General features: G+C 44.1%; 1 protein-coding gene across 18 annotated transcripts in view; it reads right to left on the reverse strand.

Moving 5' to 3' along the window:
- The window catches only part of ADGRL3 (adhesion G protein-coupled receptor L3), a 1264347-nt gene that overhangs the window by 390410 nt on the left and 849963 nt on the right, over window positions 1–23974 (reverse strand). For all 18 annotated transcript variants that reach the window (XM_077475785.1, XM_077475784.1, XM_077475783.1 and 15 more), the window contains exon 16: window positions 5720–5940. In XM_077475785.1, coding sequence (XP_077331911.1) covers window positions 5720–5940 — 221 coding nt within the window. The remainder of the gene's footprint in view (window positions 1–5719; window positions 5941–23974) is intronic.

The raw sequence follows: 23974 nt of genomic DNA on the forward strand, positions 1-23974 counted from the left end.
GCGTGACATCACTTCCTCTCCTGTAATGTAAACACAGGCAGAGGAAGTGATGTAATCTCTCCTCCATGTCGGTATTTTTTGTTCCGGCACCGAGGAGAGAGCATCGGTGAGTTGCACCAACACTACACAATACAGTAGAACATGCCAGGCACACTCTCACCCCCCCTTCACCCCCCGATCCCCCCCCCAATCACCCCTGTGCCCCCAGTCACAGTGACACCAATTGCATTTTTTTTTTTTGCATTTGTGTCATTTGTGACTGTAATAACTGTTAGGGCGGTTAGGGTTAGCCCCCTTTAGTTCTAAGGTACCCCCCTAACCCCCCCAATAAAGGTTTAACCCCGTGATCACCCCCTGTCGCCAGTGTCACTAAGGCTGGGTTCACATTGCAGCGGTTTATGAGAACGGATGTGATTCGCACCGCACTGCAGTGCAAATCACATCCGATCTCTGTGCGATTCGAGTTCAGCCATACAGATAGTATGGCTGAATTCGCGTCGCACCCGCCGCAGACTCGCACGGGACCCTTTTTTTGGTCCGCAGCAGAATCGGATCGCATGGGTGATCGCATGGGTGTTCACACCATGCGATCCGATTCCTGTCCGAGTTTTTTTTTTTTTTTGCATTGGTGTCATTTGTGACTGTAATAACTGTTAGGGCAGTTAGGGTTAGCCCTCTTTAGTTATAAGGTACCCCCCTAACCCCCACAATAAAGGTTTAACCCCGTGATCACCCCCCGTCGCCAGTGCCACTAAGGCTGGGTTCACATTGCAGCGGTTTATGAGAACGGATGTGATTCGCACCGCACTGCAGTGCAAATCACATCCGATCTCTGTGCGATTCGAGTTCAGCCATACAGATAGTATGGCTGAATTCGCGTCGCACCCGCCGCAAACTCGCACGGGACCCTTTTTTTGGTCCGCAGCAGAATCGGATCGCATGGGTGTTCACACCATGCGATCCGATTCCTGTCCGAGTTTGCAGATCGCACTGCGATATGCGAACTGATCTGGGGGTGTCATTAACATTTCACTGACACTCCCAGCAGTTCGCATAGGGCAGTGTGATGCGGGAACCCGCCGCAGATTTGTGGCGTTCCCGCATCGCTCCAGTGTGAACCCAGCCTAATAAGCGATCGTTTTTCTGATCGCTGTATTAGTGTCACAGGTGACGCTAGTTAGGCAGGTAGGTATTTAGGTTCGCCGCAGCTTTTTATAGCGCCAGGGACCCCCATATACTACCGCATAAAGCCCCCTGATTGCCCCCTAGTTAACCCTTTCACCAGTGATCACCATATAACTGTTACAGGTGACGCTGGTTGGTTAGTTATTTTTTATAGTTTCAGGGCACCTGCCATTATTACCTAATAAAGGTTTAACCCCCTGATCACCCGGCGGGTGATATAAGTTTGAGGGTCAGATAAGGTCTGCGTCGCCCCAGGCAGCGTCAGGTTAGTGCCAGTACCGCTAACACCCACACGCAAAGCATACACCTCCCTTAGTAATATAGTATCTGATCAGATCTATATTAGCGTCGCCAGCAGTTTAGGTTTCCCAAAACGCATTGTTAGCGGGATCAGCCCAGATACCTGCTAGCACCTGCGTTTAGCCCCTCCGCCAAGCCCAGACCAGCCCACCCAAGTGCAGTATCGATCGATCACTGTCACTTACAAAACACAACACACATAACTGCAGCATTCGCAGAGTCAGGCCTGATCCCTGCGATCGCTAACAGTTTTTTTTGTAGCGTTTTGATACAGTCGCTGACAGCCTAGGTGCTTTTTTACCTGTGAGTCTCACTAGTGTACCCCTAAATTTAGGGGTGTCTACTTTCCAAAATGGGGTCATTGGGGGGGGGGGGGGTTTGTGCCATCTTGGCATTTTATGGCCTTCAAAACTGCGATAGGTAGTGAGGAGTAAAATCAAAAATTTACACCCTTAGAAATCCTGAAGGCAGTGCTTGGTTTTCGGGGCCCCGTACGCGGCTAGGCTCCCAAAAAATCCCACACATGTGGTATCCCCGTACTCAGGAGAAGCAGCAGAATTTATTTTGGGTTGTTATTTCACATATGCCCATGGCATGCGTGAGCAATATATCATTTAGTGACAACTTTGTGAAAAAAAAAAAGTTTGTAATATTCCCGCAACTTGCGGCAAAATATAAAATATTCCATGGACTCAACATGCCTCTCAGCAAATAGCTTGGGGTGTCTACTTTCTAAAATGGGGTCATTTGTGGGGGTTTTGTGCCATCTTGGCATTTTATGGCCTTCAAAACTGTAACAGGTAGTGAGGAGTGAACTCAAAAATGTACGCCCTTAGAAAGCCTGAAGGCGGTTCTTGGCTTTCGGGGCCCCGTACGCAGCTAGGCTCCCAAAAAATCTCACACATGTGGTATCCCCGTACTCAGGAGAAGCAGCAGAATTTATTTTGGGGTGTCATTTCACATATGCCCATAGCATGTGTGAGCAATATATCATTTAGTGACAACTTTGTGAAAAAAAAAAAAAAAAAAAAAAAAAAAAGTTTGTAATTTTCCCGCAACTTGTGGCAAAATATAAAATATTCCATGGACTCAACATGCCTCTCAGCAAATAGCTTGGGGTGTCTACTTTCTAAAATGGGGTCATTTGTGGGTGTTTTGTGCCATCTTGGCATTTTATGGCCTTCAAAACTGTGATAGGTAGTGAGGAGTGAAATTACAAATGTACGCCCTTAGAAATCTTGAAGGCGGTGCTTGGGTTTTGGGGCCCCGTACACGGCTAGGCTTCCAAAAAGTCGACCACATGTGGTATCCCCGTACTCAGGAGAAGCAGCAGAATGTATTTTGGGGTACAATTCCACATATAACCATGGCATGTGTGAGCAATATATCATTTAGTGACAACTTTGTGTAAAAAAAAAAAAAAAAAATTTTTTTGGGTCATTATTCAATTGCTTGAGGCAAAAAAATAAAATATTCAATGGGCTCAACATGCCCCTTATCAATTTCCTTAGGGTGTCTACTTTCCAAAATGGGGTCATTTGGGGGGGGGTTTGTACTGCCCTGCCATTTTAGCACCTCAAGAAATGAGATAGGCAGTCATAAACTAAAAGCTGCGTAAATTCCAGAAAACGTACCTTTGTAGATGTGACAACTTTTGCGCAAACCAATAAATATACAGTTATTGACTTTTTTTTACCAAAGACATGTGGCTGAATACATTTTGGCCTAAATGTATGACTAAAATTGAGTTTATTGGATTTTTCTAATAACAAAAAGTAGAAAATATCATTTTTTTTCAAAATTTGCGGTCTTTTTACGTTTATATCGCAAAAAATAAAAATCGCAGAGTCAGTCAAATACCTTTAAAAGAAAGCTCTATTTGTGGGAAAACAAGGACGCAAATTTTGTTTGGGTACAACATTGCATGACCGCGCAATTACCAGTTAAAGCAGCGCAGTGCCAAATTGTAAAAAGACCTCTGGTCATTGACCAGCAAAATGGTCCGGTCTGAAAGTGGTTAAACTATAATAGCAACACCCTGTGTTGCAATAAATTCTATGAATAAGTAAATAAGTAAATAAAGTGTCCAGTTTTAAAACACAAAGAGACAAATGCACAGCTCCCAATTAATCCTCTTTACACACTCCACATGTAAATGAAAAATAACACAGCCTCCAATAGTGTAAAACCTTCACACACTTTAATCTCATAAAATTTCACTGCATTGCACTCACATGTGGAATATCAAAGGCTGCATAATGGATGGCCACAGCAGACCCAGGGCTTACGAGATAGCAAGATAGTAGTTGTAACGCTCACCACTCCTCATCCCAGCCCACGTCAGTAGCCACTCAGTATATGTTGATTGCTCTGTAGCCACACCCCCTAGGGTCAGGAGCTGTTTATTTGCCTCTGACTGACACTTGAAGATCTGTCACTCTTCATCCCTGTGAAAAGAGGGTTTAAGCGTCTATAGCCAAACACGGAAGTGTGAGGCATAATCAGCAGGTGAGTGTGTGCACATAAGGGGATTGAAGTCACAGTCACGGCGATGTGGTGGAGGAGTGTTTCTGGAAGTCTTTATGAATTATAATTATAATTGATTCACTGGTCACTATCTAATGAACGTTGGACTCTTTGTGTTTTAAAACTGGACACTTTATTTATTTATGTACTTATTCATAGAATTTATTGCAACTATTCACTTCACAGGGTGTTGCTATTATAGTTTAAAGTGCTAACAATCAATGTTATTTATGTTATGTGTATACTTTATTTGATACATTTGAGTTGTGATTGTGTATTATTAGCATATTCACTGAGTATTTAGCGCCACTCATTCTACACTGCTTGGTAGGATTTTTGCACATTATTATTTCTTTAGAGTGGCAGCAAGTGTTTTTTTTGTTTTGTTTGATATTATTTTTTTCTTTTTTATGTGTAAACGCAGTGGTGATACACAGGTGTGAGGGCGGAAGTGTGTATTATTGTTTCAGCCTTATAGGACAGTCAGATGGGAAGGAAAACTTCTCCTAGAAGTATTAACCTGACACTGACAGAAGTCACAAGATTGCTATATACTGCTGATGAGAAAAGGTATTTAGCAGTTTATATTTACTAAAATAATGTGCCTTTCTATTCTGTGAACTGTGGAAGACAGATATAGTGAATGCAGGGTCCTGGGTTTAGTAAGACTTTAAGGTAAATAGTCTGTTTACTTTGCAAAAGACATTGCATTTTTTAAGGCAATTTTGCCCAGAGCTTTTGTGAATGAGGTGAAGCTCTGCTCATTATTCAATCACCTGTAAGCAAACATGCTGTTTCTTTTTTCATGCATGTGATTGGGTATTGTTTGCAAAGTGAAACTACGCTACATTCACTCTGGGGTAAATTCCCTGGTAAAGTGCAACTTCCCTTAAATTAACAGTATACTTTCCTTTAGGAAATCAACCCTATATATTTAGACTAGTAATGATTATTTTACTATACTTGAGGGGTACTATTAGAATTGCTTATCCTTTAAAAAGACCTGTCATTCATTCATCAGGTTTCGTACTTGTGATTTGGAACAATAAATGTGGATGCTAAAGTGACAGCTAGCACTTCTATTTAAAAAGTTTTAGAAGTTTTGTGCCTGGAAGTTTTAAAGTGCAACTCCATAGCTGTTTCTGTAATCCATTAGAAAAAAATCTCTCCATATATCTCACCTTCAGTAATAAAACATTTGTTTTACAAAGAAAAGGAGTTAAAAGCTCTGCAGGGTTTTCATTGCTGATTATAGTTGGGAAAATATCCTCATCATAAAAATGTGTCTAATAGGTACACACACAGCAATAAAAACCATGATAAAAAGGTTAAAACCTTTCACTTTTCTAACCAATACCAAAACATATGTTTTGGATGGAATTCAGTTTTAAAGAAAGCTTGTACTGAGGAATTATAGATACTAGCTTCTGTTGACAACTCCTCCAAAAAATGCAAGCTGTCTTGCGGAGTCTGTGTCTACTTTAGTACTGAAACATCAGGCAGCCAGGCAACCAAGATTTTCAGGTAAAGGTCAGCAAAAGCAGCCTCCTATTACAGGTTTCCTGAATGGTAGGAATCTCTGATCTATCATAATCCTTACAGCCCAGAAAACAGAATAGTCACACAAATGATTAAGATATGTTGTCAATATTTCAAGGTGAACTACTAAGAAATCAAAATGCATTGCATGTTTCCATTAAGCACTTACACTTTATCTGTTCCATAACTTTTATAATCTACTGCTGCAGATACAGATACAATAAGAGCAGGCATCCCATAGCCCATTAAATAGAAGTATTTCCTTTTTGAATTTTCACTTTCAAAGACTTCAACCAGCATGATGTATAGTTGAACTCCTTCAAGGAACATCCAGGTAAATGCCGCCAGGAAGAAAAAATGAAGAAGAGCAGCAAACACAGCACATGCAATCTAGATTAAAAGTTATGAAAAGAGAGAGAATGTTAGTAAAACATCTTGCAATTACAGATAGCATTCTTACAGGTTAAACAGTCCAATTTTAAATAAAAACTATATATGTATAATATGGGAACTCCAGATCACCAACCAGCTGTTACAGTCATTACATATAATTAAGGTAGTAAAGGTAGTAAAGGCAGGCACTGTGCCTCCGTAGCCCTAAATTACACCTTAACATTTCCAGGTGAGAAAGACACAGAATTGATAAAATTACACCTATTTGCAGTGGAGCTCTTTACTGGTACACATTTGTGAATCTCTGTTAACAACGGTTTAGATGCACCTTGAACACTGTACAGACAAATGGGTACCGTACAAGGATGCCTAATCACAACACCCAAACTAATGTTATAAACTGCCAGTACTAGAGAAAATAATTTTAAAGTGGAACTTTAAGTATAAAAAAAACTATCCCCTTCTGTGCAGTGAGCTCGCTACCAATGCCAAAGCCAGCTGAACTCCCAGGTTTGAGTGGAAGTGACATCATATTAGCCCAGCCAATGAAAGCAAAAACCCAAAAGCCAATTCGAGCTGCTGGCGGGGAGCTCTAGGACGCTGTATTGCTGCAGCCAAGGTGAGTATACTATAGTTCTGCTTTAATGCTGGAGTTTAAGTCTTTTTTTTAATCATAGTCCTGAGCAATGATCTTGGAATTCTGGTATATTTTAGATTACTTCCTTTTCAACTGAATTCTAAAGGTTGAATTGTCAGACTAAACATTCAAGCAAAATATGGATTGTACATATGAAGTCTTCATGAAGTAATACTAATATACTATAATATAATATAATATAATAGAGAGGTTCAATGATAGATTCTGAAAGTGGATGATGTACCTGCTGCCCTTTGATTCTGTGGGAAAGATGTTTACTTTCCCAGAACTTATTATTATGGCGCTATTTTTTCTGGATCACAGATTTAGACCTTTTTCACACTGAAGATTTTGTAGCAGCAATTTGTAGCAGCTACAGAATCCCGCTCCTTAACATGTTGTTGCTAAAAATAATAATAATCTATGGAACTATTGAACTTTAAGGCATTTTTTAAAGTGTTACAGCTCAGTGTACAATAGCACTGCTCTTATAAAAGCTAGAACACTGTTAATCACACTTAGACCCCTTTCACACTGGGGCGTTTTTCAGGCGCTACCGCGCTAAAAATAGCGCCTGTATAGCTCCTGAAAAAATCTGGCCCCTTTCACTTCAGTGTGAAAGCCAGAGGGCTTTCACACTGGAGCGGTGCGCTAGCAGGACGGTGAAAAAAGTCCCGCTAGCCGCATCTTTGGAGCGGTGAAGGAGCGGTGTATTCACCGCTAATAACCGCTCCTGCCCATTGAAATCAATGGGGCAGCGCGGCTATACTACCGGCAAAGCAACGCTGCAGCGGTGCTTTCTGTGCAGTTTTAAACCTTTTTCGCCCACTAGCAGGGGTTAAAAACCGTCCCGCTAGCGGCCGCTTTCCACCACTAAAATAACGGTTAAGCGGCACTAAAAAAGGTGCCGTTAACTTTACCGCCGACGCCGATCCCGCCCCAGTGTGAAAGGGGTCTAAAAGATATATGAAAGAGAAAAAGGAGAAAAATTATTAATGTAATCCTCTAGTCTTTGATAGGGATGGGTCCGTGATATCTGTAGCTGAATATCTGCTGAAACTGGCTCTACGTTCACATAAATCAAAATCATATATTTTTTTATGTTATGGGGTTCTGAGACAGAGATGAGGGCGGTAGTTAAATGATGAGATTCCATCCCCTAAGCAAGTTCAGATATGGGATAACATTATTGGGGTGGAGTGAGCTAACTGAAAAAAAGAACCTTGAGTGGCTCTACACTATGGAGTTATGATGAAAAGACTGACAGACAGTCTCTTAAACCAAATTAAATCCATGATTCGTAAAGTAATAATTTTTCCCCATGAAGTGTAATTTCCCTTAGCACTTAAAGGTTGCTTCTGAGCAAAACACCAGCAAACGAATAGACATTAGTTTATTAATCTTTTAAAAGCTAGAGAAAAACATGATGCCGGGGACATTGGGAGGTGGGAACATGTAACTACTTTTACTTTTATGCCATATATTTAAAGGTAAATGCCAGTATTATATCCATTGAAGCTGCATATTCACTGCCTATTTACCAAACATTAGTGTAAAGAAATAGGGGATTGGGAAACTTTGGAGGCACTGGACAAAATGTATTTTAAATGTAAGCAGCTAGGATTAAGGGGGGTTTCTGCTGTATGGGTATATTGCATTATAATAAACAGGATTACGCTATGTACATCTATCCTTGTGTTTTATGATACAATCGGAGTACCTATACCAGTGGACCTTCTGGATAAATGGGGTGTCAGTACAGAGTGGTGTTTGGACACTGATACAAGGCTCTCTTTCTAGCAGCGTCTGGTGAGTTTGTACCCCAGAGGGGTGTGTGCTTCACGAGGTGGATAATTGCATTCTTACTCTGGTGGAAGGTGTACGCTAAGAGAAAAGTGACTGTGAATTATCTGAACTGTCCACATATCCATCTGCTACATAAAGACTGTTGGCCGTGGTGTTTGCCATTGACCTATGGTTTCATTACCATCAATTTTTTATTTCTATTTTTATTTTCGTTTTAGCGCTGTTTTAGTATTTATCTGATGCAAGAAGGACTCTAGCTCTGGTTCTACTACTGTAATACTTTATTTATATTTATTTAACCACTTGCTTACTGGGCACTTAAACCCCCCTCAGTCCCAGACCAATTTTCAGCTTTCAGCGCTGATGCACTTTGAGTGACAATTGCGCGGGCATACAACACTGTACCCAAATGAAATTTTTATCATTTTTTTCCCACAAATAGAGCTTTCTTTTGGTGGTATTTAGTTACAGCTAGGAGTTTTATTTTTTGCTAAACAAACAAAAAAAGATGCAAAAAAAAAAAAATAAAAAATCATGTTTTAATAGTTTGTTATAAAATTTTGCAAACGGGTCATTTTTCTCCTTCATTGAAGTGCGCTGATTAGGCGGCACTGATGGGCTGCATTGGTGGGCACTGATGGGCTGCATTGGTGGGCACTGATGGGCTGCATTGGTGGGCACTGATGGGCTGCACTGGTGGGCACTGATAGGCATAGTTAAGGCGGCACTAATAGGCACAGATAAGGCGGCACCGATGGGCACAGATAAGGCGGCACTGATGGGCAAAGATGGGCACAGATAAGATGGCACGGATGGGTGGCACGGATAAGTGGCACGGATGGGTGGCACGGATGGGCACTGATAGGTACCACAGATAGATGGGACTGATGGGCACTGATAGGTGGCACTGATAGGTGGCACTGCTGGGCACTGATGGGCGGCACTGCTGGGCACTGATGGGCGGCACTGCTGGGCACTGATGGGCGGCACTGGGGTGCAGCACCTTTGAGGCAGATTGGGTGGCACTGTGGGGTGGCACTGTGGGGTGGCACTGTGGGTGGCACTGTGGGTGGCACTGTGGGCACTGACAGGGGGCACTGACGGGGGGCACTTTTTCTTTTATTTTACTTCAGGATGGCACTGCGGGAGGCAGGTGGGCACAGGCAGGTGGCAGGTGGTCCCTTGTATTGATGGCCGTGATCGGGACTGATGTCCCGATCACGGCCGCCGGTGATCGGCTTTTTTTTTCTCTCCTCGCGCTGTCAGCGCGAGGAGGAATAATAGCCGATTACCGGCTCCGTTCTATCACATGATCAGCTGTCATTGGCTGACAGCGGATCACGTGATAAGGGGTCGGGATCGACCCCTTACACGGATCGGTGATCAGGCGAGTCTCACGGACTCGCCGATCACAGAGCGCGCCGCGCGCGCCCCTCAGGGGGCGCGCAGGCCGCTCGTAACCAGGACGACGTCAATAGACGTAGTCCTGAAAATGTAGGTCCGCGCTAATGCCGTCATTTGGCAATAGCGCGGATCTGAAGTGGTTAAACAGCTGCTTAGTCTTATTTTATGTTTTGATTTCATCTCTATTTTATATTGGTAATTTTATATGTTTATTTATCTATAATTTTTTTTATTTTAATGTCTGAGACATTGACATATGATATCGAATAGTTCAACACATCTACCTGCTGCTGGCACTGTAGGATTGAGGTGGCGCTGAGTGGGTGACCCATAGGCCATAGTTATACCTCATTTATCTACACATTTGTACATGTGCAGTTATATTTTCATTCCCAGCTTCTGCCCCTCAAACAACACGATGCCTGGCTGTTCCCTGGTAAATCCCTTTGGTATCCTCATTGGCTTCCTCATTCCTAATATCCTACTCTGATAGTTCCCAATCATGACCTGCCCTAGTCATGCTGGAAAATAGTTGTATATATGATGTTAGTGGCACCTTAGCCCCTGTTGTATATCTGGTTATTTTATCAGCTGTTTGTTATGTGGGTGTTGAGTTGCTTCACTATTTGTTGTCATTATTAGCACAGCAAAGCCTTAGAATGAAACACATCTACGTATGTGTACCATTCTGTTGTAAAATTCCAAAAATACAAAAATAAAGGATTCTATGCCTTTTTTTTTGCAAATAGCGTTGGGCATAAATGAACTCTTCTGGCCAAAAATATCATGCTTATAAGTTTCTCACCAAATGCATCTTTGGTGCTTTTTTTTCTGCCAGTAAATGCTCTTCTTCAATTACACCTGCAAATGCCTATGTGTGCATGGCTACATAGACTAACATAGAGGTGTGAAGTAGTTACTATTATTGTCACCCTTTTCTAACACAGGATTCCTGCAGTGGAAGTCATTACAGAGACACAAAGCAGCAGTGACGTGTAGTGAGAGACACAAAGCAAAGGCATAAAACAAACTAATGGTGAGAGACACCAAGCTAAACAGATGATAGACAACAAGAGGAGCAGAAGTAATGCCAGACAGTAATAAGAGACACAGAAAAATGACAAGGAGATATGAATTAGGGAAGAAGAAGCAAAAGAGAGACAGACCTCAAACAAAGGGGAGACGTGCAATGTCATACTGGAAACAGTGAGTTTGACAAGAACAATCTTTAAAGGAAAAATACATCCAAATCTCGTTTGGCTGTACTTCTGCTGTGAATGCAGTTCATTTTGCAATCCTGTGATCCATTTTCAGCAGACAACGGGCTAAAGCCTGCAAGCCTGCTCAGTGTGCTGCTGCTTCCCCTCACCCCAGCTGTTATGCAGCTGAGAACAGAGGGAATGTGATCATTTAATAAAACATGCATTGTGGCACTGAAGGGAAGATTTTAACAATAGGCAACAGCCTGTAGCTAATGAAATACACACAATTACACATAATAAATGTGTTTGGCTCTGTATCTCCCCACCCCCCACAAAAAAAAGAACTAAACTTCAGTTTAAAATGTGGTGATGGGCCTAAAGTTTTGCAAGTGTTGTTTGCTTAGCCTGGAGGATGTAGTGAAAATGTACTTTACAAAGAATACCCAATCACGTCCAAGGATAAAAAAAACACAATATTTTTGCTTGTGATGACTGGGATCATAGATAGCTTATTTGTGATTTCAGAAATAGATGTCCTTTTCTGCAAGGGGTGAGGGCAGCAATACCACTCTACCTGTAAAATAGCTCTGCATTTTGGTCTATTTTGGGCAAATTTTTGCTACTGTTAAGAGGGAGTGCTTAAGGGGGAGTAGTTGAGGGGGGGGGGGGGGGGTTAGTGCAGTATAAACACAGCTTAACTGCATGATTTTACTGCCTCAACGGCAATCCTGACTTGTGGCCCTGACATGGATTTTGTGCCTTGTGACCTGGACTACTTGATTTCTCTTTCATTAAGAACTATGCCTAGCCTGAAGTTTCATATCAATGAAATACAGGTACATGCCTAACAATCCTACTTAAACACATGGGTCTATACTTCTCCAGTACTCCACGCTAATATATTTTACAAATATATAGCCTTTACTCTTTAACCACTTGGGTCTACTAACGGATGGCTAACACACTGCCAAGCCACTAGTCACTTACAGACTGCTGCCGCAGACAAATTACACCAAATGTTACTCTAATGCCGCGTACACATGATTAAACAATCAGGTGGAAAAGTCCGGCGGACTAAGAAAGTAGTTTTGCACCAGAATATGTGCGCCGGATTCACAGTCCGGCGGACAATACGGCCGTATGTGTGCTAGTCCGCCGTACTTTTGAAATGAATAGACTTTTCCCACACAGAGAAAAGTCCGTTCATTTTGAGCGCGGCTCCAGGTAGCTGTGACTAGCAAAGGAAGCGGCACTGGCCCCGTCACCTGGTATGGAGTTAAAGGGGAAGCCCTACGCCGACAAAATGGCGTGGGGATCCCCCCCTAGGTCCATATCAGACCCTTATCCGAGCACGCAACCCGGCCGGTCAGGAAAGGGGATGTAGACGAGCGAGCGCCCCCCCCCTCCTGAGCCGTACCAGGCGGCGTGCCCTCAACATGGGGGGGTGCTTTGGGGAAGGGGGGTCCGCGCGGCCCCCCCACCCCAAAGCACCTTGTCCCCATGTTGATGAGGACAAGGGCCTCTTCCCGACAACCCTGGCCGTTGGTTGTCGGGGTCTGCGGGCGGGGGGCTTATCGGAATCCAGGAGCCCCCTTTAATACAATTTTATTGCACAGCTCCGGGGGTCTTCTTCCGTCTTCGGGGGTCTTCTCACCGGACTCCTCCTCTATCTTCTGCTAGCTCTTTTACTAGCGGAGGAGCCAGCTTTCTTCTTCGTCGCCGCCCTTTTCTTCCGACATGGGGGGTCTTGTCCCCCTCTTCGGTTCTTCTTGTCGGGCCTCCGCGCCTTCTTCTAGCTCTTTTACAAGCGGTGGCCCCGGTCTTCTATCGCAGCTGTCTTCGTCGCCACCTTCTGTTCTTCTCTTCTTGAGCTGTTGACTCGTCGCTGTCTCTGGCCACAATGACAGGGATGCGGTGTGCGGCGACTTATATAGGGACATCGCCCGGTGATGTCCCCGCCCATTATGATGTCACAGTCCCAGAGGACCATACTTCTCTTTTAAAGGATCTGCTACTGATGGCTTGGTGCCAAAGCATACCACAGCATACCTTAAGAGGGCTAGTGGAGCTAATGCCTCGAAGGGTTATGGTGGGTGGACATAATGTTATGGCTGATTGGTGTATATATTATTTTGTCAAGGTTTTTCAATTTTATTTAACCAGTTTTTTTTATCAAGCACCCCTTCCAAAGGGAGTTTTACTCCTCCCTGCTGGCTACACAGCAGTTGAGAAGTCTAGGAGCCACCTCAGCTTGTGACTATGAAATAAGTAGCAAATTTATGAGGTCTTTCCTGTGCTTTCCCTTCCTTTATGTGTGTTTTGTATTAAACTGACAGTGGTGTTTCAAACAATAGAATCCTAATAGGCTCAAAATGTTCTTGCTTCCTCTCTCAGTCTGATTGCTGCTTTGTAGGCATAATAATAAGGTGCTTTTCCTAGTTCTTAAAATAAAAATGTAATGGCTTGTAAGCAAAAATGCAATGCAATACTTTCAGTGTGTACCTTAACCTCTTCAGCCTTGGAAGATTTTACCCCCTTCCTGACCAGAGCACTTTTTGTGATTCGGCACTGCGTCGATTTAACTGACAACTGCGCGGGTGTGCGACGTTGCACCCTAAAAAAAATTGACGTCCTTTTTTCCCCACAAATAGAGCTGTCTTTTGGTGGTATTTGATCACCTCTGTGATTTTTATTTTTGAACTATAAACAAAAAAGAGTGACAATTTTGTAAAAAGAAACAATATTTACTTTTTGCTATAATAAATATCCCCCAAAAATATATAAAAAAACTTTTTTTTCCCTCAGTTTAGGCCGATATGTATTCTCCTACATATTTTTGGTAAAAAAAAATTGCAATAAGCGTATAATGATTGGTTTGCGCAAAAGTTATAGCGTCCACAAAATAGGGGATAGTTTTATGGCATTTTTATTATTATTTTTTTTATTAGTAATGGCGGCGATCTGCAATTTTTATCGGGACTGCGACATTATGGCAGACACTATTGCCACTATTTTGGGATCATTGTCATGTATACAGCGAACAGTGCTATAAAAATGCACTGATTACTGTGTAAATGACACTGGCAGCGAAGGGGTTAACCACTAGGGGGCGATGAAGGGGTTAAGTGTGTCCCAGGAAGTGATTCTAACTGTGGGGGGTGGGCTTCCAGTCACATCACAACGATCACTGCTCGATGACAGGGAGCAGTGATCTCTGTCATGACACAAGGCAGAACGGGGAAATGCCTTGTTTACATAGGCACTTCCCTGTTCTGCAGCTCCGTGACACGATCGCCGGGAGACCAGCAGACATACATTTAGGGCAAAATTTATTCAGCCACATGTCTTTAGTAAAAAAAAATGTCAATAAGCATATATTTATTGGTTTGCGCAAAAGTTATAGCGTCTACAAACTAGAGTACATTTTCTGGAATTTACACAGCTTTTAATTTATGACTGCCTATCTCATTTCTTGAGGTGCTAAAATGGCAGGGCAGTACAACCCCCCCCCCCCCAAATGACCCCATTTTGGAAAGTAGACACCCCAAGGAAATTGCTGAGGGGCATGTTGAGCCAATTGAATATTTTTGTTTTTTGTCCCAAGTGATTGAATAATGACACAAAAAAAAAAGTTTACAAAAAGTTTTCACTAAATGATATATTGCTCACACATGCCATAGTTATATGTGGAATTGCACCCCAAAATATATTCTGCTGCTTCTCCTGAGTACAGGGATATCACATATGTGGGACTTTTTGGGAGTCTAGCCGCGTAAGGCACCCCGAAAACCAATCACTGCCTTCAGGATTTCTAAGGGTGCAAATTTTTGATTTCACTCCTCATAACCTATCACAGTTTCGAAGGCCATAAAATGCCAAAATAACACAACCCCCCCCCCCCCCCCAAATGACCCCATTTTGGAAAGTAGACACCCCAAGGAAATTGCTGAGGGGCATGTTGAGCCCATTGAATTTTTTTTTTGTCCCAAGTGATTGAATAATGACACAAAAAAAAAAGTTTACAAAAAGTTGTCACTAAATGATATATTGCTCACACATGCCATTCTGCTGCTTCTCCTGAGTATGAAGATACCACATATGTGGGACTTTTTGGGAGTCTAGCCACGTACGGCACCCCGAAAACCAATCACTGCCTTCAGGATTTCTAAGGGTGCAAATTTTTGATTTCACTCCTCACTACCTATCACAGTTAAATGCATAAAATGCCAAAATAGCACAAAACCCCCCCAAATGACCCCATTTTGGAAAGTAGATACCCCAAGCTATTTACTGAGAGGCATGTTGAGTCCATGAAATATTTTATATTTTACCACAAGTTGCAGGAATATTACAATTTTTTTTTTTTTGTACAAAGTTGTCACTAAATGATATATTGCTCACACATGCTATGGGCATAAGTCAAATTGCACGCCAAAATAAATTCTGCTGCTTCTCCCGAGTACGGGGATACCACATGTGGGGGACTTTTTAGGAGCCTAGCCACGTACGGGACCCCGAAATCCAAGCACTGCCTTCCGGATTTAAATATAAAACGCTACCAAAAAAAACTGTTAGCTATCGCAGGGATCAGGCCTGACTCTGCAAACGCTGCAGTTATGTGTTTAATGTTTTGTAAGTGACAGTGATCGATCGATACTGCACTTGGGTGGGCTGGGCGGAGGGGCAAAACGCAGGTGCTAGCAGGTATCTGGGCTGATCCTGCTAACAATGCGTTTTTTTGGAACCCTAAACTGCTGGGGAAGCTAGTATAGATCTGATCAGATCAGATATTGATCTGTTCAGATTCTATACCACTATGGGAGGTTTATGCTTTGCGCGTGGGTGTTAGCGGTACTGGCACTAACCTAGCGCTGCCTGGGGCAATGCAGACCCTGACCCTAAAACCTAATTGATATCACCCGATGGGTGATCAGGGGGTTAAACCTTTATTGGGTAATAAATGATGGGTGCCCTGATGCTATAAAAAGCAAACTAACTAACCAGAGTCACCCGTAACACTTATACGGTGATCACTGGTGAAAGGGTTAACTAGGGGCAATCAGGGGGTTCAAATTTTTATTAGGTAGTATATGGGGGTCCCTGGCGCTATATAAAAACCTGACGGGGAACCTAAATTACTAACTGGCTAACCAGCGTCACCAGTGGCACTTATACGGTGATCGCTGGTGAAAGGGTTAACTAGGGGCAATCAGGAGGTTAAAACCATTATTGGGTAGTATATCGGGGGTACATAGCGCTATAAAAACCTGGCGGTGAACCTAAAAAAATAACTAGCTACCTAGCGGCACTAGTGACACTAATGCAGCGATCAGAAAAATGATCACTTAGTGACACTGGCAAAAGGGGGTGAAAGGGTTAACTAGGGGCAATCAGGGGGTTAAAACCATTATTGGGTAGTATATCGGGGTACCTAGCGCTATAAAAACCTGGCGGTGAACCTAAAAAAATAACTAGCTACTTAGCGGCACCAGTGACACTAATGCAGCGATCAGAAAAACGATCGCTTAGTGACACTGGCAAAAGGGGGTGAAAGGGTTAACTAAGGGCAATCAGGGGGTTAAAACCATTATTGGGTAGTATATCGGGGTACCTAGCGCAATTTAAACCTGGCGGTGAACCTAAAAAAATAACTAGCTACCTAGCGGCACCAGTGACACTAATGCAGCGATCAGAAAAACGATTGCTTAGTGACACTGGCAAAAGGGGGTGAAAGGGTTAACTCTAGGGGCAATCAGGGGGTTAAACCTTTATTGGGGGGGAATAGGGCTACCCGGGACCTAACACTAACTGCCCTGACAGTTTTTACTGTCACAACTGACACTAAATGCAGTGATCAGTAAAGAAATGATCACTGCAATCAGTGACACTGTGACTGGGAGGGGGGGGGGGGCGGGTGGGTGATCGGGGGGGGATTTGTGTGCCTATGTGTACCTACATGTCAGTGTAGTGTTGGTGCACACTTACTTTCTGTGTTCTCCTCGTAGTCCGGTCAAAAAGACCACCCTGAGGGGAATGACATCACTTCCTCCCTGCCTGTGTTTACTATACACAGCGGGGGAAGCTTCTCATTCGACAGGAGCGATCCAGAGGGGATGGCCAGAAACCAACGGCCATCCCCCTCATCCCGGATCGCTCCTGCAGCAAAACGGACCGCCGCATCCAGCGGGAGGGGGGTCCGATCGGACCCCCCACCCGCTGGAAGGCAAGCACGTACATGTACGTGCTTGTGCCTGTCGGTGCCATTGCACCGACGTACATTGCCATGCGGCGGTCCGTAAGTGGTTAACTACTAACCTTACCATCCACCATGTAATAGAGATAAACTAAGGCCCCTGGGTGACAAACATGGAGTCCAGCCTGGGTGACAAACATGGAGTCCAGCCTGGGTGACAAACATGGAGTCCAGCCTGGGTGACAAACATGGAGTCCAGCCTGGGTGACAAACATGGAGTCCAGCCTGGGTGACAAACATGAAGTCCAGCCTGGGTGCCAAACACAGTTCCCTCCATAGGTATACTGGAGGAGTAAGTGTGGGCAATCAGGGACAATAAGCGTGTTATTAAAATGAATAACAAGTGAAAATAATGAAAACCTGAAAAAGAAAATTAATGTAGCCGCCAGATCTAAGGCCTGCAAAGCTGCAATAGCTTACATTTTTTTTTTCTGGGTTTAGATACATTTCAATATACCAAAAAAGATTTGCTTCTTAGGATGATGGGTAGCTGAAGGCGCACGCTGCTGAGCTCTGTGCCCTCCCGACACTATCAGGCTCCCTGCTAACCAACAACCCACATGTCGGCACATGACTCTCACCCGGCTGACTCTGCTGAGCCGCAACAGGGCTCCATCCAACACTACCTGCTCTGTGCAGCCTCATAGAAAAGTGCTCAGCTGAAGACAAGATGGCGCCCAGCTGAACACCAGGCAAGATATGGCTCTCCTTTCCCACCACCTGTCTGACCTGATGCCATGGATGAGCTCCTTACTTGGTGCCATTAACTATTTCAGCCAGGACAGCTTCACTTTCCACCATCCCTGCAAGCACCTGCATGAGGTGCTGCCGCTCTCTGCCTCAGGGGGTTACTCATCCTCTATAGTATGTGCAATATAAAACCTTAGAAATCTGGAAATGGAACATAAGCATTCTCCAACAGGGGAAACCTTACAGAGGGTGGTTCGACCCGGTAACAGCTCAGGGAACTTTACAAGGTCTCTGTGCGAACCTTTGCGGATAAGCTGGCGCTACACCAATATAAATGTAACCACTTTCCGACTCGCTCACGCTGATATATGAGGAAAGAGAGGAGCATTTTCCTCTCCCCCCCCCCCCCTTCTTTCCCCCAGTTTGGTGGGTGGATGAAGTGGGTTAGAACAGCAGGGCAGCGGTACCAGGATGACCCTTCGAGAGAAGGCCCTAATTTCTTTTTCAGATTTTAATAAAAGTCTCTGGTTAAACAGTAACGGTTTGGTGGAACTGGTAAATATTACTGAAATAAGGTATAATAATTAGCTAATTTGTAGGCTAAAAAACTTTTTTATTGAAAGTCTTTTTTCTTTTGACTATTTTCAGAATATACGATATAATCACCCCTTCTGCTTGGGTTTTGTCCCCCCCCCGAAGAAGACCCTGGAGGTCGAAATGCATTGGGGTAGCATGGGTGCTATTTGTAGCTTTTGAAATATTGATGTATTTGTAAACTGTTCCTGTAACTATCTTTGTACCAAATGTTGTATATATCCTTTACCCATCGATATGCTGTAATAACATATACCAGAGTCCGTATTTTAAATTTAGGACGGTGATTAAGCCTTTGAACTAATAAAATAAATATATTTTTACAAATTTATTTCTGCTTCTTTTCGCTGCCTGAAAACCCCAAGGGGAACCTGTCCTTTCATTCTTTTTAGAATATTTAGGGGTGTGCAGCCAGCTCGTTATTTTATTTCCATGCACTTTCTCTTTTTTCTTACATTTAGAGAGGAGCGTATAGCTCAGCAATAGGAAAAAAAACTCTGGGAGAAGATTTCCTAAAATCAATGTGAACAGTGGGGACTATTGCGGTATCTAATGGTAATCAATAACAAAAATTTGTTTAAAAAAAATTATAGAATTTTATTGTAAATAACAAGAAGTAAAGAAAAAAACAAAAACATGTGTTTATTTGTTTGTTTATTTGTTTTTTTCCTCCCTGTTCCCACTGATTTTAGGAAATCTTCTCCCAGAGTTTTTTTCCTATTGCTGAGCTATACGCTCCTCTCTTTCCTCATGTCTAAATTGGGACGATGGCATCTTGTTTAAATTAATCCTTTTAGGCTTTCTCTGTCCAATCACGCTGATATATGTTGGCAAAGTGGCACGTTCCCGCAAATCGCCAACTGGGCACGTCTTCCCCTTTAAGAGCCATATTAGGCATGCTGCACGGTGGGTGACCCAATGTGAGTATCCGGCGGGTGCGATCCTCGCCAGCCACCTGTGATCGTGGGCACAAGAGCCCTGTTCTGACAGGGGAGAAGAGACACATCTGCTGTTTGTAATAATTACAAACAGCGAATGGTCTCCTCCCTGAGTCAGTCCCATCCCCCCACAGTAAGAAACACTCACGAGGGAACACATTTAACCCCTTGAGCGCCCTCTAGTGTTAACCCCTTCTCTGCCAGTGACATTTACACAGTAATCAGTGCATTTTTATAACACTGATCACTGTATAAATGTCAATGGTCTCAGAAGTGTGTCAAAAGTGTCCAATTTACCCACCACAATGTTGCAGTACCACTAAAAACCGCAGATCCCCACCATTACTAGTAAAAAAATGCCATAAATGTTTCCCATAGTTTGTAGACAGTATAACTTTTGTGCAAACCAATCAATATTGACTTTTTGCGATTTTTTTACCAAAAATATGTAGAAGAATACATATCGGCCTAAACTGATGAAGAAAATAGGATTTTTATATACAGCTTACCTGTAAAATCCTTTTCTTGGGAGTACATCACGGGACACAGGAGCTCATTACATAGTGGGTTATATAGGCTCTGGTGATTGGACACTGGTTAACCCCAATTAAGGAGAATTCCTCCCCTATATAACCCCTCCCATATGGGAGGCACCTCAGTTTTGTAGCAAAGCAATAGGAAACCACGTAAAACTCAAGAGGGGCGGGAGCCCTGTGTCCCGTGATCTTGATCATACATCACGGGATACAGGAGCTCATTACATAGTGGGATGTCCCAAAGCAATGCTCAGATTGAGGGGAGGGAGACACAGATCATAATTATAGACCGCCATGGGCCGGAGGACCTAAACTGCAGCCTGCAGTACACTGCGCCCAAAGGCGATATCCTCTTGCCCTCTGACATCCACCTGATAGAATCTGGTGAATGTGTGGACTGATGACCAAGTTGCAGCCTTACAGATCTGAGCCAGGGAGGCCTGGTGATGCACTGCCCAAGAAGCACTTACAGCCCTAGTAGAGTGTGCTTTCACTTGAAAAAGAGGGATTTTCCCTCTAACACTATAGGCCTGAGAAATAATCTGTCTAATCCACCTTGAGAGAGTGGATTTTGATGCCGCCTGGCCCTTCCTAGGGCCTTCCGGCAAAATAAATAAGCAATCAGTTTTCCTTATCTGAGCTGTTGCTTGAAGATAGATTGCCCTAACCACATCCAAAGTGTGCAAAGATTCTTCTTCTGCGGACTGTGGGTCCGGAAAAAAGGATGGTAGGATTACATCTTGATTCAAATGGAATCCCGAAACCACCTTAGGTAAAAAGGACCTGTTGGGGCGCATGACCACCCAGTCCTTATGAACAATTAGATACGGCTCTTTGCTGGAGAGAGCTGCTAGTTCTGACACTCTTCTAGTCGTGGAAATGGCTACCAAGAAAACCAATTTTTTGGTCAAAAGAACTAATGAAGCCAGATGCAAAGGTTCAAAAGGTTGCCCCTGCAAAGCCGAGAGAACCAAATTTAGATCCCATGGGCATACCGGAGGTTTGACTGGCGGCCTTATCTGCATAGCCCCCTGGATGAAAGCCCGCACCAGGGAATGCGATGCAAGTGGCTTCTGAAATACTGACAAGGCCGAAATCTGCACCTTGATAGTGCTTACGGCCAAATTCATTTCTAGGCCTGACTGGAGAAAGGCCAAGATCCTGCTAATGACATACTTTCTAGGATGCCATTCCCTGAGTTCACACCAGGAAACATATGCCCTCCAGATCTTGTAGTAAATAAGCCTGGAGGCCGGCTTTCTGGCATTAACCATAGTAGAAAGGACTGGCCCCGAAAGCCCACGGTCTCTCAGAATGTGGGTCTCAGCAGCCAAACCGTCAAATTCAGACTGTGTAAAGCAGGATGGTAGATTGGACCCTCCGAGAGCAGATCTGGCCGGAGAGGGAGGATCCATGGCCTGCCTACTGACAACTTCATGATCTCTGCGTACCACGGTCGCCTGGGCCAAGCCGGGGCTACCAAAAGGACCGACTTTGTTTCCCTCTTGACTCTTCCCAGGAACCGCGACAGAAGCGGGCACGGGGGGAAGGCATAAATCAGATTGTACTGATCCCAGGGAACTGTCAGAGCATCTGACCCCTGAGCAAGTGTATCTCTTGTTCTTAACACGAATTTGTCCAGTTTTCTGTTGAACCTGGACGCAAACAGATCTACGTCTGGAGTACCCCACCTGCGACATATGTCCAAAAATACGTCGGGGTGCAGAGCCCATTCTCCTGGGCACAACTGCTAGCGGCTCAGAAAATCCGCCTGCCAATTTTCCATTCCTGGAATGAAGACTGCAGAAAGGCATGGAACATGCTTTTCTGCCCAGACAAGTATGCGATTAACCTCTTTTTGCGCAACCAGACTCCTGGTACCGCCCTGGTGATTGATATAGGCCACTGCTGTGGCATTGTTGGACTGAACCCGAACAAGGAGACCCCGTAGTCTGGAAGACCACTTTATGAGAGCCATATAAACTGCCCGGATCTCCAAGACATTTATGGGCAATAGCTTCTCGATCGCAGACCATTTTCCCTGCGAGCACGTCTCCTCTAACACTGCTCCCCAGCCTGTCAGGCTGGCATCTGTTGTAATAACCTTCCATGGAAGAGGAAGAAAGGTTTTGCCTTTCAGCAAATTCTCAGTTTGTAACCACCAGACGAGACTCTTGTGTGTGTCACTGGGGATAGACGCATAGGAAGATCCAAGGATTGGGGCTTCCTGTTCCAAGCCGCAAGGATGCATCTTTGCAGAGGCCTTGAGTGGAACTGGGCAAATGGAACGGCCTCGAAGGAGGTGACCATTTTCCCTAACAGTCTCATGCACAACCGAATGGGGGAAGATCTCCTGCCCAGAATTAGGAGCACCAGATCCCCGATGGCCAAGGCTTTTGGCCGTGGAAGAAACACCTTGCCCTGAGCGGTGTCGATAAACATACCCAGGTATTCCAACCTGGTAGCAGGCTGTAGGGACGACTTTTCTAGGTTTATAATACAACCTAGGCGTTCCAGGTGTTCTAGTGTTCTGGAAACACTGTGGTTCAGGAACGCTACTGTTTTCTCCATAAGAAGCAAGTCGTCTATGTAAGCCATGACGGCTATACCCTGAGCTCTTAGATTTGCCAGGAGAGGGTCCAGAATCTTTGTGAAGACTCGAGGGGCCGTAGCGAGCCCGAACGGCAAGGCCACAAATTGAAAATGGCGCAGCTCTACCGCGAACCTTAGATACCTTTGGTGTGTGGGAAAAATTGTCACATGGAGATATGCATCCTTGATGCCTATTAATGCCATAAACTCTCCCCCTTGCAGGGAGGAGACCACAGTGCGAATTGACTGCATTCGGAAGGACCGGATGCGTAAAAACCGGTTCAGATCCTTCAGATCCAGGATAGGTCTGACACTTCCATTTGGCTTCGGAACGGTGAAGAGATTCGAGTAAAACCCTGAACCCTGTTCTTTTGTGTCCACTTCTACTATCACCCCTTGGGATAGTAAGTGATCTAAGGTAAGAAATAGCGGTTTTTGCTTTACTGGATCCCTGGGGATCCTTGACCTTAGAAAGCGAGAAGGTGGAATCTTCTGAAACTCTAGCTTGTAGCCCAGAGATACCGAAGAGATCACCCACTTATCCCGGATTTCTTCCCGCCAGGCTTCCGCAAACTGCCGAAGCCTTCCCCCCCACTCGGCGGAGCGGGGGCGCCTCTTCACAAGGAAGCTTTTGGGCTCTGCTTGGCAGGCTTCCACCTCCAAGTCTTTTTCTGCCACTGGGCCCAGCCCTGAGCCTTTCCTGTAGAGGAGGGTTGAGAAGGCCATCGCCACTGCTTAGAGCTTGATGCTCTGGGAGAGAGAGAGAATGCCTAAATGACAGACGTTTGCTCTTTTTGACTGGAAGGAGAGTAGATTTACCCCTTGAAATTTTTTGGATGAATTTGTCTAATTCTCCAAACAGACGTTCCCCTTTAAACGGGAACCCAATCAAATGCTTCTTGCATGATAGCTCAGCTGCCCAATTCTTTAGCCATAGGGCCCTTCGCATGTGTACCAACAGGAGAGACAAACGAGATGCTTGTTGGACAGAATCCAAAATCGCATCAATCATGAAACACAGAATTTGAGGTATTTCTGCCTAATTCTCCACTTCCTCACTGGGAAGGAGGCCAAGCATCCGCTTAACCTGTTCCTTGAGGAACTGACACAACCCCACGGCTGCGACTGTAGGTTACACTACAGTGCCAGTCATGGAAAAGGAGGCTTTTAATAATGTTTCCAAACTCTTATCAGTTGGATCTTTAAATACCTGAGCATTATCCAACGGACAGGTCAGGTTTTTGTTCACACAAGAAACAGCCGCATCGACAGATGGGACCCCCCATTTCTTAGTGAAACTTTCCTCCAGAGAATAATGCATAGAAAACCTTTTAGGAGGAGTAAACAGTTTATCGGGATGTCCCCAATCCTCATACATC

The sequence above is a fragment of the Lithobates pipiens genome, unplaced genomic scaffold (genome assembly GCF_037356315.1).
Source record: "Lithobates pipiens isolate NorthernLeopardFrog02 unplaced genomic scaffold, aLitPip1_a1.2 Scaffold_13, whole genome shotgun sequence".
NCBI lineage: Eukaryota > Metazoa > Chordata > Amphibia > Anura > Ranidae > Lithobates > Lithobates pipiens.